General features: G+C 40.0%; 1 protein-coding gene and 1 pseudogene across 1 annotated transcript; one reads left to right on the forward strand and one right to left on the reverse strand.

Moving 5' to 3' along the window:
* The first annotated feature begins 9553 nt into the window (after positions 1 to 9553).
* LOC121392842 (galanin receptor type 2-like) lies at positions 9554 to 13092 on the forward strand. The gene is made up of 2 exons (XM_041523911.1): positions 9554 to 10172; positions 12527 to 13092. The coding sequence occupies exons 1-2, from the start codon at positions 9554 to 9556 to the stop codon at positions 13090 to 13092; spliced, it is 1185 nt and encodes a 394-aa protein (XP_041379845.1).
* Positions 13093 to 13413: 321 nt separating this feature from the next.
* On the reverse strand, positions 13414 to 16087 carry LOC121392854 (annotated as a pseudogene).
* Positions 16088 to 18128: the final 2041 nt, after the last annotated feature.

An 18128-nucleotide genomic window follows, 5' to 3' on the forward strand; every position in this document is an offset into this window, starting at 1 on the left:
CTACATGGGCTACTCTTTCCGATTAGCAGCAAGGGATCTTTTATTTGCGCTTCCCACAGGCAGGATAGCACAAACCATGGCCTTTGTTGAACCAGTTATGGATCACTGGTCGGTGCAAGTGGTTTACACCTACCTATTGAGCCTTGCGGAGCACTCACTCAGGGTTTGAAGTCGGTATCTGGATTAAAAATCCCATGCCTCGACTGGGATCCGAACCCAGTACCTACCAGCTTGTAGACCGATGGCCTAACCACGACGCCACCGAGGCCGGTATCTGAGAATGGTGCAGAAAGGATCTCCTCAGGAGTGGTTGTAAATTAGTATGGGAGTGACAGTTCTCTGTGAATGGTGCAGAAAGGATCTCCTCGGAACTGTCTGTAAATTAGTCTGGGAGTGGCAGTTCTCTGTGAATGGTGCAGAACGGATCTCCTCGGAACTGTCTGTAAATTAGTCTGGGAGTGACAGTTCTCTGTGAATGGTGCAGAACGGATCTCCTCGGAACTGTCTGTAATCTCGGAACTGTAAATTAGTCTGGGAGTGGCAGTTCTCTGTGAATGGTGCAGAACGGATCTCCTCGGAAGTGGCTGTAAATTAGTCTGGGAGTGGCAGTTCTCTGTGAATGGTGCAGAACGGATCTCCTCGGAAGTGGCTGTAAAATAGTCTGGGAGTGGCAGTTCTCTGTGAATGGTGCAGAACGGATCTCCTCGGAACTGTCTGTAAAATAGTCTGGGAGTGGCAGTTCTCTGTGAATGGTGCAGAACGGATCTCCTCGGAAGTGGCTGTAAATTAGTCTGGGAGTGGCAGTTCTCTGTGAATGGTGCAGAACGGATCTCCTCGGAAGTGGCTGTAAATTAGTCTGGGAGTGACAGTTCTCTGTGAATGGTGCAGAACGGATCTCGGAACTGTAAATTAGTATGGGAGTGACAGTTCTCTGTGAATGGTGCAGAACGGATCTCGGAACTGTAAATTAGTCTGGGAGTGGCAGTTCTCTGTGAATGGTGCAGAACGGATCTCCTCGGAAGTGGCTGTAAATTAGTCAGTGGCTGTAAATTAGTCTGGGAGTGACAGTTCTCTGTGAATGGTGCAGAACGGATCTCCTCGGAAGTGGCTGTAAATTAGTCTGGGAGTGACAGTTCTCTGTGAATGGTGCAGAACGGATCTCCTCGGAAGTGGCTGTAAATTAGTCTGGGAGTGACAGTTCTCTGTGAATGGTGCAGAACGGATCTCCTCGGAAGTGGCTGTAAAATAGTCTGGGAGTGACAGTTCTCTGTGAATGGTGCAGAACGGATCTCCTCGGAACTGTCTGTAAATTAGTCTGGGAGTGACAGTTCTCTGTGAATGGTGCAGAACGGATCTCCTCGGAAGTGGCTGTAAAATAGTCTGGGAGTGACAGTTCTCTGTGAATGGTGCAGAAAGGATCTCCTCGGAAGTGTCTGTAAATTAGTCTGGGAGTGACAGTTCTCTGTGAATGGTGCAGAACGGATCTCCTCGGAAGTGGCTGTAAATTAGTCTGGGAGTGACAGTTCTCTGTGAATGGTGCAGAACGGATCTCCTCGGAAGTGGCTGTAAATTAGTCTGGGAGTGACAGTTCTCTGTGAATGGTGCAGAAAGGATCTCCTCGGAAGTGGCTGTAAATTAGTCTGGGAGTGACAGTTCTCTGTGAATGGTGCAGAAAGGATCTCCTCGGAAGTGGCTGTAAATTAGTCTGGGAGTGGCAGTTCTCTGTGAATGGTGCAGAAAGGATCTCCTCGGAAGTGGCTGTAAATTAGTCTGGGAGTGACAGTTCTCTGTGAATGGTGCAGAAAGGATCTCCTCGGAAGTGGCTGTAAATTAGTCTGGGAGTGGCAGTTCTCTGTGAATGGTGCAGAAAGGATCTCCTCGGAAGTGGCTGTAAATTAGTCTGGGAGTGACAGTTCTCTGTGAATGGTGCAGAACGGATCTCGGAACTGTAAATTAGTCTGGGAGTGACAGTTCTCTGTGAATGGTGCAGAAAGGATCTCCTCGGAAGTGGCTGTAAATTAGTCTGGGAGTGGCAGTTCTCTGTGAATGGTGCAGAAAGGATCTCCTCGGAAGTGGCTGTAAATTAGTCTGGGAGTGACAGTTCTCTGTGAATGGTGCAGAACGGATCTCGGAACTGTAAATTAGTCTGGGAGTGACAGTTCTCTGTGAATGGTGCAGAACGGATCTCCTCGGAAGTGTTCTCTGTAAATTAGTCTGGGAGTGGGACAGTTCTCTGTGAATGGTGCAGAACGGATCTCCTCGGAAGTGGCTGTAAATTAGTCTGGGAGTGACAGTTCTCTGTGAATGGTGCAGAACGGATCTCCTCGGAAGTGGCTGTAAATTAGTCTGGGAGTGACAGTTCTCTGTGAATGGTGCAGAACGGATCTCCTCGGAAGTGGCTGTAAATTAGTCTGGGAGTGACAGTTCTCTGTGAATGGTGCAGAAAAGATCTCCCCTGGAGTGTCTGTCCTATATTCGAGACTCCATTCAGAGATTACCAAATGCCCATTTGATTCTTCTATGTGCAGAGATACGGTTTTAACAATGCATAACGGTTTTGTCCATGCATAACGGTTTTAATCATGCATAACGGTTTTAATCATGCATAACGGTTTTGTCGCTCAGAAGAATTAATCATTATCAAGGTGGTTCCAGTGTAGACTAACTCAAGGAATAAGTTATAAAGTTTGAAAAAGTATTAGATTAGAACCTTACAAAACTAAGGTGGTTTCGGTATAGAATAAGTGAAAAACGAAAACGTTGATTTTAATGTTACAAATGGTGCAGACTAATCTGAAAGACAAACCAGTTATGGTGATCAAAATCGTATATCTGCATATGAAAAAGTGCAAAGGGTATTGGAGACTGTTTTCACTAATCGTAGATAGAGTAACAAATCCGTATTAAAATAATGATGATGACAGGTGTTCGCAAAACGTGAGCATATCTGAATCCGCTAAAGGCACCCGATATGAAAACTGCTGGTAAGCCTTATGTGCTTCCAGTAGAGAATAACTCAAAAACATCTCACAAATAAGTTCATTTATATAATACGTCCAAATTATTCTTATTATTCATGTCATTGTTCCAGTCTAAATTACAGAATCTAATTAGAGTCACGTCAGTATATTTGCATTTGTGTTGTTGCTTGTTATTTATAGAGTACATGGTCATACCTAAAAGGCTGGAAGAATAGATAAAGCTAGCCACTTGTATTTCTGTCCATTTCTCTCCAAAAGACGTTTTCTTAGTTTCGAGGTGTACAGCAATATGATAATAAAGATTGATTTAATTTTGGTCAAGGAATTCATTTATTATTCTAAATTTATTGTTCGTTTTAACAGACATAAGCATACATACACATACAAATCTAAACGACAAACCGTCAACCACGATAAAGACAGCATCTCTGCACAATACAAAGTCGAAAGGGTATTTGGCAAACTAGTGGTCGATTTGATGAATCTCTATCCAGTGTCTATGAAAAGGATCGTAAGCACGGAAAAGCATCAGCCATCATTTTAGGTCAGTGCTGCATCTATTTTTGTTAGTACATATTGTGTCTATTTTTGTTAGGGACATATTGTGTCCATTTTTGTTAGGGACATATTATGTAAATTGTTGTTAGGGACATATTGTGTCTATTTTTGTTAGGGACATATTGTGTCCATTTTTGTTAGGGACATATTATGTAAATTGTTGTTAGGGACATATTGTGTCTATTTTTGTTAGGGACATATTATGTAAATTGTTGTTAGGGACATACTGTGTCTATTTTTGTTAGGGACATATTATGTAAATTGTTGTTAGGGACATATTGTGTCAATTTTTGTTATGGACATATTGTGTCTATTTGTGTTTGTGACATAAAATGTAAAACGTAGTTTTATGATGCTGAAATATTAAGCATTGTGAATGAGAAAATGGAAACTATTCAAGCGGCCACACCAAGTGCAAACCACATCAACCATAATATAGCGAACCATGTTCCATCCACCTCAAACTGCACTTCCTGGTACTATTGTTTGCCAATGGTATGCAGCCAAACTAGAAACGTATAGAAGTATATATGAAACACTCGTGTACTAATGTTATTAAAGACAAAACACATTTGATTGGATTGAGCTCCCACTCGATCAATATGTGTAATAGCCGTGACGATCGACGTATTGAAGACAACTCGTTATAAAGCGCTTGATAGCTGAGGACCGCTGTCCACGCTCATCACCACAAATCTGTCCAACACGCCCTTTACGTCTGGTGAGTAGATTTTCCTTTTATCTTTGTTATATAGCTGCAATTTTGGGTAGTTTTTTTTTTTTTTTTACTTTTTAGAATAGACCATCACCATTAATTTTCTTACCGTCAAACGTCATTCTTTGATATTGTTTGGACGATTACGTCAACTGTTGATAGTAATAACATACATTTATTGAAACTGTAGTTTTTATATGATTAGGCCAACAATCTTGGTTTTGATCAAACTGGGGAGAAAAACATAGATGTCTCAATATCGAAATTGGCAACATTTTCAGTTCCGGTTCTAAAACACAAAAATAGGTACAAACACAACTGTTATAATTGTTTTAGTACACCCGAAGACAAAAGAAAAATGCACGATGGACTTTCCAGTAGAGTAGCTTTAGCTAGTTATCACACTTTTAACATTTATCCTTTAGGTGGTAAAAACAAATCAGTGAAATCCGTGTTTTACTGTTAGCCAAAGTATTTATAAACCTTGTAGATCGGTACCCACAATGTTCTTTGTGGGGTTTGCATCTTTCGGAACTGCTGATTAACAATCCGAGAGGTGAACACTTGGCACCTTAAGCATTTTGAAATGTTCAAGATGGCGTCCAAGATGGCTGTTAAAACAGAACTGGAAACATCTCCGATGTGTGGCCTCAATAACTGAATAAATATCTTGTCTTGTCTTGTGTGAAACTATTGATGTTTGTGACAGTGTTTTAGGGGTCAGAAGATTCATTTTGAACTACTGCCAGCTAATCAAGACAATAAATTGTAATTTATGGCATTTTAGAACTATAGCAATATTCTGATGTTAGGGTTGGAGTTTTATTCATTAAGGAATTAATTTATAACAACTTCGTGCTAACTGAGATATTGCATCATCATTTAAAACCAAGATAGCTAAAAAAAATGGTTGTTAGGATTAAGACATGGTCATATCTTTCATTCTGTTTTATCATAAACAATACTTTTTTATGGGGCAAGGAATCCAATTCTCAGTCACATACTATAAATAAATTTAAAATAATTATTATTTCGCTGAACGCTATGTTATAAAGGTACCTCAATCTATTTTTAAATTATCTAGAACGTAATGTTACGTCATATAGACCAAATCATCAATGCCAACCTGGCTGTGGTAAATGGGCAAGTCGCATCCAATGACTGTAACCGGCCTCGGTGGCGTCGTGGTTAGGCCATCGATCTACAGGCTGGTAGGTATTGGGTTCGGATCCCAGTCGAGGCATGGGATTTTTAATCCAGATACCGACTCCAAACCCTGAGTGAGTGCTCCGCAAGACTCAATGGGTAGGTGTAAACCACTTGCACCTGCCAGTGATCCATAACTGGGTCAACAAAGGCCATGGTTTGTGCTATCCTGCCTGTGGGAAGCGCAAATAAAAGATCCCTTGCTGCTAATCGGAAAGAGTAGCCCATGTAGTGGCGACAGCGGGTTTCCTCTCAAAATCTGTGTGGTACTTAACCATATGTCTGACGCCATATAACCGTAAATAAAATGTGTTGAGTGCATCGTTAAATAAAACATTTTTCTCCAATGACTTGTTTTGGTAACGATTGTGCAGTCAGTTTTTACCATTACCATTTTTTATCTTTTGATAATGGATACATTACTCATTTGTCGAAACATTTGGTTAAAACGCTGCATTGAATCGGTTTGATGATTGCAGATGGTGCACGTATTCACTCTTCGTCAAATAATTATTTGTGGAAGTGATCTCAAGCTTCCCCCCCCCCCCCCCCCCCCCCTACACACACGAATCAACGTCTGTGACATCTGAATGTAGCATTCCTGGCGACGTATCTGTATCAGCATCTAAGTCCTCAAGTTTAATAGGTTTAAATGTTTCAGGCACAATTGTTCCTTCTGCAATCCTTTATATTACAGCAGCAATATAAAACCCTGAAAGGGCATGGGTAATCAAATCATGTTTCTTTACCGCTTCCCCGTTGCCCATTGCAGCTCTTCCTGGTAGATCTATCACTTGAACTGAAATCAGAAAATGCACCTCTGTAGTTATGCAACTAATTCGATGTAGCTTTTCAACAAAACATTTACCATCTAATTTTTAAAAAAACAGTTACCATCTAATTTTCTGTAGCTGTTGAGACAAATTCTCGAACAACCATTGCACTAAAAAGCAACCTTATACAATGTTGTGAGGAGAGTGAAAGTGAAGTGGCAGAATACATGTGTATTAAAATATCTACTGTTTACATCATTAGATAATTGATTACTGGGTAGTGTATCTTCACAAATAAAGATTTTTGTTGGCAGCAATCATTTTGTTATTATTTGGTTGATCATTTGCAGGTATAACCCATGCATTTTACTGATAGATATATTGTCATGATAGATACAATGCAAGGATACAGTATATATGAATTATATAGAGATAGGCAATGGGAATGATACAATTTTGATGTGCTGATGAAAACTTCTGAGCCTAACCATGGTTGACTGCGTTAATGGAGTGGGTTGATAATTATTTTTTAACATTATCCTCTTCGAGGTCCAGACTGCAGTAATATGGAGGTGCGGGCCCAATAGAGCCTAGAACTCATTTTATAATATGGAGGTGCGGGCCCAATAGAGCCTAGAACTCATTTTATAATATGGAGGTGCAGGCCCAATGGAGCCTAGAACTCATTTTATAATATGGAGGTGCGGGCCCAATGGAGCCTAGAACTCATTTTATAATATGGAGGTGCGGGCCCAATAGAGCCTAGAACTCATTTTATAATATGGAGGTGCAGGCCCAATGGAGCCTAGAACTCATTTTATAATATGGAGGTGCGGGCCCAATGGAGCCTAGAACTCATTTTATAATATGGAGGTGCAGGCCCAATGGAGCATAAAAATCGAGTTATAATATGGAGGTCCGGACCCAATAGAGCCTAGAACTCATTTTATAATATGGAGGTGCAGGCCCAATGGAGCCTAGAACTCGTTTTATAATATGGAGGTGCGGGCCCAATGGAGCCTGGAACGTGTTTTATAATATGGAGGTGCGGGCCCAATGGAGCCTAGAACTCATTTTATAATATGGAGGTGCAGGCCCAATGGAGCCTAGAACTCGTGTTATAATATGGATGTGCGGGCCCAGTGGAGAATAGAACTCGTTTTATAATACTGGAACGTGTTTTATAATATGGAGGTGCGGGCCCAATGGAGAGAACTCTATGGAGGTGCAGGCCCAATGGAGCCGAACTGATTTTATAATATGGAGGTGCAGGCCCAATGGAGCCTAGAACTCGTTTTTATAATATGGAGGTGCGGGCCCAATGGAGCCTAGAACTCATTTTATAATATGGAGGTGCAGGCCCAATGGAGCCTAGAACTCGTGTTATAATATGGAGGTGCGGGCCCAATAGAGCCTAGAACTCATTTTATAATATGGAGGTGCAGGCCCATTTTATAATATGGAGCCTAGCCTAACTCATTTTATAATATGGAGGTGCGGGCCCAATGGAGCCTAGAACTCATTTTATAATATGGAGGGTGCGGGCCCAATGAGAGCCTAGAACTCATTTTATAATATGGAGGTGCAGGCCCAATGGAGCCTAGAACTCATTTTATAATATGGAGGTGCGGGCCCAATGGAGCCTAGAGCTCATTTTATAATATGGAGGTGCGGGCCCAATGGAGCCTAGAACTCATTTTATAATATGGAGGTGCAGGCCCAATGGAGCCTAGAACTCATTTTATAATATGGAGGTGCGGGCCCAATGGAGCCTAGAACTCATTTTATAATATGGAGGTGCAGGCCCAATGGAGCATAGAAATCGAGTTATAATATGGAGGTCCGGACCCAATAGAGCCTAGAACTCATTTTATAATATGGAGGTGCAGGCCCAATGGAGCCTAGAACTCGTTTTATAATATGGAGGTTGGAGCCTAATATGGAGGTGCGGGCCCAATGGAGCCTAGAACTCATTTTATAATATGGAGGTGCAGGCCCAATGGAGCCTAGAACTCGTGTTATAATATGGAGGTGCGGGCCCAGTGGAGAATAGAACTCGTTTTATAATATGGAGGTGCAATATGGAGCCTAGAACTCATTTTATAATATGGAGGTGCAGGCCCAATGGAGCCTAGAACTCGTTTTATAATATGGAGGTGCGGGCCCAATGGAGCCTAGAACTCATTTTATAATATGGAGGTGCGGGCCCAATGGAGCCTAGAACTCATTTTATAATATGGAGGTGCGGGCCCAATGGAGCCTAGAACTCATTTTATAATATGGAGGTGCGGGCCCAGTGGAGAATAGAACTCGTTTTATAATATGGAGGTGCGGGCCCAATGGAGCCTAGAACTCATTTTATAATATGGAGGTGCGGGCCCAATGGAGCCTAGAACTCATTTTATAATATGGAGGTGCGGGCCCAATGGAGCCTGGAACTTATTTTATAATATGGAGGTGCAGGCCCAATGGAGCCTAGTTTTATAATATGGAGGTGCGGGCCCAGCCTAGAACTCATTTTATAATATGGAGGTGCAGGCCCATGGAGCCTAGAACTCATTTTATAATATTTTAGAATATGGATGGTGCATGGAGCCCCATGTGCCGGCCCAATAGAGCCTAGAAGAATATGGAGGTGCGGGCCCAATGGAGCCTGGAACTCATTTTATAATATGGAGTTCTTTTGGAGCCTAGAACTCGTTTTATAATATGGAGGTGCGGGCCCAATGGAGCCTAGAACTCGTTTTATAATATGGAGGTGCGGGCCCAATAGAGCCTAGAACTCATTTTATAATTATGGAGAACTCGTTTTATAATATGGAGGTATGGAGCTAGAACTTAATAAAGTTACTCAAGTGCAGGCCCAATGGAGCCTAGAACTCATTTTATAATATGGAGGTGCGGGTGCCTGGAACGTGTTTTATAATATGGAGGTGCGGGCCCAATGAAGCCTAGAACTCATTTTATAATATGGAGGTGCTGGCCCAGTGGAGAATAGAACTCGTTTTATAATATGGAGGTGCGGGGCCAGGGTTAAAAAATGTTTCAGACTTGGCAAGCCAACGTTAGAATCATCTTGGTAAATTTACAAAATATTAATGTCATATAGCGAACTTAAAATTACAAGTTGTCAGTGTCCAGTTTGTTATGACAGTTCAGACTGAGTTGGTCAGTTTAATTTGCTTCGCGGCATATTATTTTTATGGTTTTTTTTTACATAACTCTGCCGTGTGTAGTTGTTTTGATTTTCTTGTGTTGTCATTCTACTGAGAGGTGATATAACAGCTTTAATCTGTGTTTACATTTTTTATTACAGCACAATGAATACCGTGTCCAGAGATGTATTGCTCAATACCGTTACTAACGCTTTGAACGAGTCAGTCGTCTCCGCTACAGAACAGTCTACATTACGAGAGAGCGATACTTCTATCTCCTACACACAATCTACAAGTGCTGCTTCACTGAGCCACGAAGACTACATCGAGTTTGTGATCGCTCAGAAGATAGACCTCATTTACCTGCCCATAGTGACAACACTTGGAATCATCGGCAATGTTACCTCAACGTTTGTTCTTCTATGTTCCTCCTTCAGAGAGAGCACCACGTGCATATATCTCTCTACCATTGAAATCCTAGACACATTCGTACTTATGTTTTGCATTGTATTTTTTATCAATGATTACACCGATGAACAAGTAATTAACAAACATAGCTGTGCAGTCATATATTTCTTGTTCTATTTCGTCATCCACTTTGATGTGCTGGTGCTGCTGGCGATGACGGTGGAGCGGTACATCGTGGTGCGGTTTCCGCTTCACGTGCATCGAGTCATTGGCTGGAAACAGACGGTCGTCGTCATCGCGTTAGTTGGCGTCTTATCATTTGGAATCAACTTGCACTCCGTGTTTATCAGGTCCATGGTACCAAACACACAAACAGGTAAGCTTATTAAATTGTGTTATACAAAATCATGGGCGTACGACCCGGGGGGCAGGGGGGGGAGGGGGGGCAATTGCCCCAAATTCGGGCAAAACAGTGGGATAACTGGGGAAAATTCGGGCAGTTTTTATCTGGGTAAAATTTCGGGCAAATCAACCCCTCCAGCCCCCCTAAATCAAAGAGTCCCCATAGGCCCATGTACAAAATAGGTCATAGGCAGAACCAGGGGAGTGGTCTGCACCCCTTTTTTACACCATGTACCCCTTTTGATGTACCCCTTTTGGTGGAATTCTGTAAAATGTATCGTCGGTCTCTGGACACCCAGCGCTTGGGACACTAGATATCTCACATCTGTTCTTTTCCAATCCCTAAATCCGTCCCATGCGACGACACGTTTGCACCGATTCCATAGAGCAGTGACCGACTCTAACCGTAGATGGCTGTAAGATTGTTATTAGGGACGAGGGCACGATGCTGGCCAGTTGCTGTCATCACCTGAGCATATCTCACTCAGTTGAAACATGTCAGTGGTTATCAGACACGTCAGAGTATATCCCCGTTTAACAGAGATCAGAATTGCATTTTAAATACAATATGATACTCATGGTCTGATATTTGAAACTGTATTAATAGCCGATTATTTTAAAAACGTTAGTAGGGCGCATCTATCCTCTGGGACTATTGTATATTGATCTTATTCTATGGGACTAGTACAGTTGTATATTGATCTTATTCTATGGGACTAGTACAGTTGTATATTGATCTTATTCTATGGGACTAGTACAGTTGTATATTGATCTTATTGGGATTAGTACAGTTGTATATTGATCTTATTATATGGGACTAGTTCAGTTGTATATTGATCGTATCCTATGGGATTAGTACAGTTGTATATTGATCTTATTCTATGGGACTAGTACAGTAATATATTGATCTCATTGGGACTGGTACAGTTGTATATTGATCTTATTCTATGGGACTAATACAGTTGTATATTGATCTTATTATATGGGACTAGTTCAGTTGTATATTGATCTTATCCTATGGGACTAGTACAGTTGTATATTGATCTTATTGGGACTAGTACAGTTGTATATTGATCTTATTCTGTGGGACTAGTACAGTTGTATATTAATGTTATTTTATGGGACTAGTACAGTTGTATATTGATCTTATCCTATGGGACTAGTACAGTTGTATATTGATCTCATTGGGACTGGTACAGTTGTATATTGATCTCATTGGGACTGGTATAGTTGTATATTGATTTTATTCTGTGGGACTAGTAAAGTTGTATATTGATCTTATTCTGTGGGACTAGTACAGTTGTATATTGATCTTATTCTGTGGGACTAGTACAGTTGTATATTGATCTAATTCTAAGGTACTAGTACAGTTTTATATTGATCTTATTCTGTGTGACTAGTACAGTTGTATATTGATCTTATTCTATGGGACTAGTGCAGTTGTATATTGATCTTATTCTATGGGACTAGTACAGTTGTATATTGATCTTATTATATGGGACTAGTACAGTTGTATATTGATCTTATTCTATGGGACTAGTACAGCTGTATATTGATCTTATTGGGACCAGTACAGTTGTTTATTGATCTTATTGGGATTAGTACAGTTGTATATTGATCTTATTCTATGGGAATAGTACAGTTGTATGTGATCTTATTGGGACTAGTACAGTTATATATTGATCTTATTGGGATTAGTACAGTTGTATATTGATCTTATTCTATGAGACTATTACAGTTGTTTATTGATCGTACTGGGATTAGTACAGTTGTTTATTGATCTTATTGGGATCAGTACAGTTGTTTATTGATCTTATTGGGACTAGTACAGTTGTATATTGATCTTATTGGGACTAGTACATTTGTATATTGATCTTATTCTATGGGACTAGTGCAGCTGTATATAGTTCTTATTCTATGAGACTAGTACAGTTGTTTATTGATCTTATTGGGATTAGTATAGTTGTTTATTGATCTTATTGGGATTAGTATAGTTGTTTATTGATCTTATTGGGATTAGTACAGTTGTATATTGATCTTATTGGGACTAGTCTAGTTGTATATTGATCTTACTCTTTGGGACTAGTACAGTTGTTTATTGATCTTGTTGGGACTAGTACAGTTGAATATTGATTTCGTAGGTCAGTTACTTAATTTATATACATATATAAAAAGTTTACTCGAAAATCAAACACCTCGGGCGCTGGGATGTGAATCTCAAGTGTGTATATGTAATCGATTAGAGAATACCTCGACCTTGACGTTAAATAGAAGAAACTATCAAATGCGATATACACAGTTGATGGATATTCCATTTTTGTATTGCAGGTAAAAGCCGGTGCTGGACGGAGGGAGATTTGAACGTGTTCTTCCTGTCTCGGGTCTACCCGTGGATCGACTCCACCATCTACTGCTTCCTGCCCGTCACCATCCTGTTCATACTCAACGTGCTCATCATCCGCCGCACCACGCGAGCCTACAAGCGTCGCCAGTCGTTGACCGGACCCAGCTCGTCTGCCAGGCAGAGGCAGGTGTCCACCATGTTGATTCTCGTGACGTCAGCGTTCCTCGTGCTCACAGCCCCGATCGCCGTCCAGCTAATCGTGCAGCGCTACGCGCTCATTCCGCGAACGGCGCACGAGAAGGCGATCAATCTTCTCGTTCACGCCGTCACAGACAACCTGATGTACACGAACCACGCCTGTAACTTCATATTTTACTGCATCAGCGGGCAGCGCTTCAGAAACGAGCTGAGGAGAGTCATGTGCGGAATTGCCTTCAGAAGACAGCCTTCTCGTGTGCTTTCCTCCTCTCGCCACGCGCACCCCATGTCGCAGACCACCTCGCTACAAGACGTCTCAACTATCGAAGTCGCCATGAGAACTGATTTCTAGTAAACCCAGTGAACAGTAGCCACACCAAGTCTGTTATACATGGTGGTCAAAACTGTACATTATAGAAAGTATAAAACAATCAGGATTGCATTGTTCCAGATATGTAGGGCGGGATATAGTACAGTGGTAAAGCGCTCTCTTGATGCGTGGTCGGTCTGGGATCGATTGTTGTCGATGGGTCTGTTGGACTATTTCTCATTCCTGCCAGTACACCGCGACTGGTACATCAAAGACCGTGGTATGTGTTATGATGTCTGTGAGATGGTGCATATAAACTACGACTTGCTACCGATCCCATGGCTAGTGGACTTTATAACCATTCTAGAAGCCCTGATGTACAGTCTGCAATGCAACAAGAACATTTAGGCATTCATTACAGGACACAATGCATGTTCTAAAATTACACGGCATGTAACAGATGAAAACAATATCAGATGATAATTTTGTCTCTGTACTGGTCATATGATTACACAGAATTTTGTATGTTTTCCCAATCTAATAATTCGCTCAATGTGTACACGTTTACTTGAAATCTTTCTGTCCTTCATTACTATATTTCCACTCATTCTATTTTTTTTCTGAAAAATGTTGGAATATTTATAGCAACATTCATAGGTGCAAATAAATCTTGAACATTACATCCTTTGTCGGCCATTATTGAGTCGCCAGGATCAACACAGGACAATAAATTACTTCGTTCTACTATCTGCCGGTCGCTGCTGGAACCACCATAAGTAGGTAATATATAGGAAATGAGGCCGCCAGGTGAAGCACCAATAAGAGTTTTCACTGTGTTCCGATTCTTATATGTAGAAAATGTGGATTGTTGAGCTCTTGGAGGCTTGGGTTTCTTGACGGGGCATTCAGTACCATCTATAACAAACCTTGTTGTGGGAAACTTGGATTTGAAATCTGATGGGGAGAAATGTTTAACTAGATTTTATGACGGCCAAATATTGATTTCGCGCCACTGCTTCGACTCAACTGAAATCTCATGTGAAAATTTAATTTTTCACACATGCCTCTGAAATTCCAAACATTAATGACATTTCAAAGTAAGTTTGATGCCTTCTCAATTTCATGAGCATCATGAAGAATGGGTTAGGAACAGAAATGTTAAGTACATTGTGGTATACATAGTTTAGACAAAATGCTGCTGGTCCAAGATAATTCAAAACAAAAATAAACTTTGCATAACATTCTAGTCGAGTATAAAAATGGATAGCCTTGTCATCTGTAATGAAGTATGTAATATCAAACTTTTGTTTGTCAGTACAAGTCTGTAATGAAGTATGTAATATCAAACTTTTGTTTGTCAGTACAAGTCTGTGTTGAAGTATGTAATATCAAACTTTTGTTTGTCAGTACAAGTCTGTAATGAAGTATGTAATATCAAACTTTTGTTTGTCAGTACAAGTCTGTAATGAAGTATGTAATATCAAACTTTTGTTTGTCAGTACAAGTCTGTAATGAAGTATGTAATATCAAACTTTTGTTTGTCAGTACAAGTCTGTAATGAAGTATGTAATATCAAACTTTTGTTTGTCAGTACAAGTCTGTAATGAAGTATGTAATATCAAACTTTTGTTTGTCAGTACAAGTCTGTAATGAAGTATGTAATATCAAACTTTTGTTTGTCAGTACAAGTCTGTAATGAAGTATGTAATATCAAACTTTTGTTTGTCAGTACAAGTCTGTAATGAAGTATGTAATATCAAACTTTTGTTTGTCAGTACAAGTCTGTAATGAAGTATGTAATATCAAACTTTTGTTTGTCAGTACAAGTCTGTAATGAAGTATGTAATATCAAACTTTTGTTTGTCAGTACAAGTTTGTGTTGAACAGTCTGTTGTTATAATATCAGCAGCTGGTATACATGTGGCATCAACATCCAGTCGAGGATGTTTGTCTGAAGTAACAATCTCTTCGATATACTCAAATTCTGTTTCTATCTCATATTTGGCCTCAAAGTCCTTTTTTTCGTTTTCGCGGCTCCTTCTCTTTTGATCTCAGTTGTTGATCAATCTGACTAGCTGTGTCAAGCCTTGTCCATTCAAACTGGTTTGGGATTGCTGTTGAAAGCAGCTTCGTCTTAAGTGGTTTTTGCCCTGAAATGAGAACAAACATCTAAAGTGTAATAACTATTTTTAATTTTTTTATTTGCATTTCTAAATGTCAACAACTGCGTCTGTACATACATTTCTATTAACATAATGCTTAAAATGTTGTTTTAAGTGTATTTGTGTATATACATGTCGTATGGGAAGAGTTAATGTTATGGGGTAAAATTTGATTACAAATATTTATTTCAAATGGGCAAGTATTATAGGCAGCATGTCTTTATAATGAGCTGTTGTGTTTGTATATTTTTATTATTATTATTATTATTATTTATGTTGTAAATTAGTGTAATAAAATGTTATTGTGATGTAGTTTCTTTTTTAAAAAGTGTAATAAAGTGTTAACTAATGATACCGTTGTTTTATACATATATTTTTGGACTGCCCATGATATACTGCTTATATTGGTTAACATTATTAGTAATGAGAATTAATTTAGTGTTATGGTACGATGACTATTTCCTTTGGCCGTTTTAACTTTGTTTTCTTTGGCCGTTTTGACTTCCATGTTCAGGGCCGTTTCATCCTGGGGCCATTTTGACCGAATAGACTGAACTATTTTACGGTAATGTTGAATGCAAATAAACTCGTGGTACATACCTGTTATTAAAAATAGAAGTACTATATTGTTCGACATACACAGAAAAAAATAAAAACAAATACAACTTACCATGTATTGTCTCCTGAACGTAATCGCTCACTGTCAAATGTGCTTTGCACACAACAGCTGTACTCGACGGAATCCATTGTTTTGATGTTGTTTCGTCGCTCCGCTTGATCGCCTTTACCCAAGTATCTCGAAGTTCTAGATTTGATGGGAATTCGTGACCTCCCCTTAAGTGACATCTTGGCACAGAGCAACAAGTACGCGGCATTGTTATGAATTCAACAGTAACTTCCCATTGTTTGCAATGGCTTTTGTTGTAAACAATGCAATCGCTGGACCGGTACAGACTGCGCCACCTATCGGGGGCAGATAACTCCCTACTTCCCCTCATGGAACAATCTAGCCGATTTCCTCTCTTAAGTTTATGTCAAAATTACCAAATGCTTGACATCCAATAGCCGATGATAAATAAATCAATGTGCTCTAGTGGTGTCGTTAAATAAAACAATTTTTTTTTTCAATATATTTACAGCAAGAAGATTAGAAACCGTAGGTGTCCAAAGTTAAAGAGGTAGACAGACATATGACGATAATATGTGTCGCTAGCTATCACATTGTGGTTTTTATTTACAACACAGGGACTAGCATGCGCAAACACACACACACACACACACACACACACACACACACACACACACACACGTACACAAACACATACACATATGTATACACAGGCACACATATACACATGTACACACACACACACACACACACATTTATGCACACGCACAAACACGTACACACACACACATTTATCAAAACCTGGATATATCAAAGACCGCTGCTCGTGTTGTCCTGTCCATGGTAAAGTCCATGTATTCCTTGCCGCTCGTGTTGTCCTGTCCATGGTAAAGTCCACGTATTCCTTGCTGCTCCTGTTGCCCTGTCCATAGTAAAGTCCATGTATTCCTTGCTGCTCGTGTTGTCCAATCTGTGGCAAAGTCCATGTATTCCTTGCTGCTCGTGATGTCCTGTATGTGGTAAAGTCCATGTATTCCTTGCTGCTCGTGTTGTCCTGTCTGTGGTAAAGTCCACGTATTCCTTACTGCTCGTATTGTCCTGTCTGTGGTAAAGTTCATGTTTTCCTTGCTGCTCCTATTGTCCTGTCCATGGTAAAGTCCATGTATTTCTTGCTGCTCCTGTTATCCTGTCCATGGTAAAGTCCATGTATTCCTTGCTGCTCCTGTTATCCTGTCCATGGTAACGTCCATGTATTCCTTGCTGCTCCTGTTGCCCTGTCCATGATAAAGTCCATGTATTCCTTGCTGCTCCTGTTATCCTGTCTATGGTAAAGTCCATGTATTCCTTGCTGCTGCGTGATAGAAGTAGTTTATGTGGCAGCAATGGGTTTTTCCTCCAATACTTTCACTACGTAAGACACCGATGTATACAAATTAGCGTCAAACTACCGCTACCTGACTTTGCGACATTTAGTCTAGAAAAGAAAGGAAACTTGTTGCGACTAATGTGACTGCTACAGAATATCAACAGGGCATCTTTTAGGTAAACATTTTTCAATCACACGACATGACATACCAGTCTGTGGTACTGATTTGAATAGAAAAACCGTTAGTTAGTTTTCAAATGATACAAAGTATTTATGTGACAATAACAATGACGTTTCTTATACGTGTCGTAAATGCCAAAGTCCATGTATTCTTTGCTGCTCGTGTTGTCCTGTCTGTGGTAAAGTCCATGTATTCCTTGTTTTTCTTATACTCTGTGTAAATGCCAAACTAATGCATTTTCAGCAACTATATTGATTTGTAATTAAGTGTGATTGTGGTGTATAAAACGATCTTAGCAACAAAATTAGCGATAACATTCAGACTGGAAGCAATCAGATTGTAATTCTTCATATAAAAGCTTAGAATATATTGTCGCCAGCTTATACTAAACAAATGCGTTTTACTTCTTAAACGTTTTCCAATGTCTCGTCTAAGTAATAACCAGTTCATTTCTGTTATGTAATTATCAAAGAAACAAACTGTAGTATTAGTGTCATTAGTAGACAGAAATAAATTGTTACGAGATTAGAATAACCTCGTTAAAGCCCATTTCTGATTCTCTGGTTATGTCACTGTTACGACGAGATAAGACTAACCTTGTTAAAGCCCATATCTGGTTATGTCAGTGTTACGAGATAAGAATAATCTCGTTAAAGCCCATCTCTGGTTATGTCAGTGTTATGAGTTAAGAATAACCACGTTAAAGCCCATATCTGGTTATGTCAGTGTTATGAGATAAGA

Source organism: Gigantopelta aegis, chromosome 3 (genome assembly GCF_016097555.1).
Source record: "Gigantopelta aegis isolate Gae_Host chromosome 3, Gae_host_genome, whole genome shotgun sequence".
NCBI classification, from domain to species: domain Eukaryota; kingdom Metazoa; phylum Mollusca; class Gastropoda; order Neomphalida; family Peltospiridae; genus Gigantopelta; species Gigantopelta aegis.

Excerpts from the sequence above, each read along its gene's own strand:
- LOC121392842 (XM_041523911.1), top strand. The coding sequence starts at position 9,554 with ATGAATACCGTGTCCAGAGATGTATTGCTCAATACCGTTACTAACGCT. Across the intron at positions 10,173-12,526 it reads GGTACCAAACACACAAACAG|GTAAAAGCCGGTGCTGGACG; the intron begins GTAAGCTTATTA and ends TTTGTATTGCAG.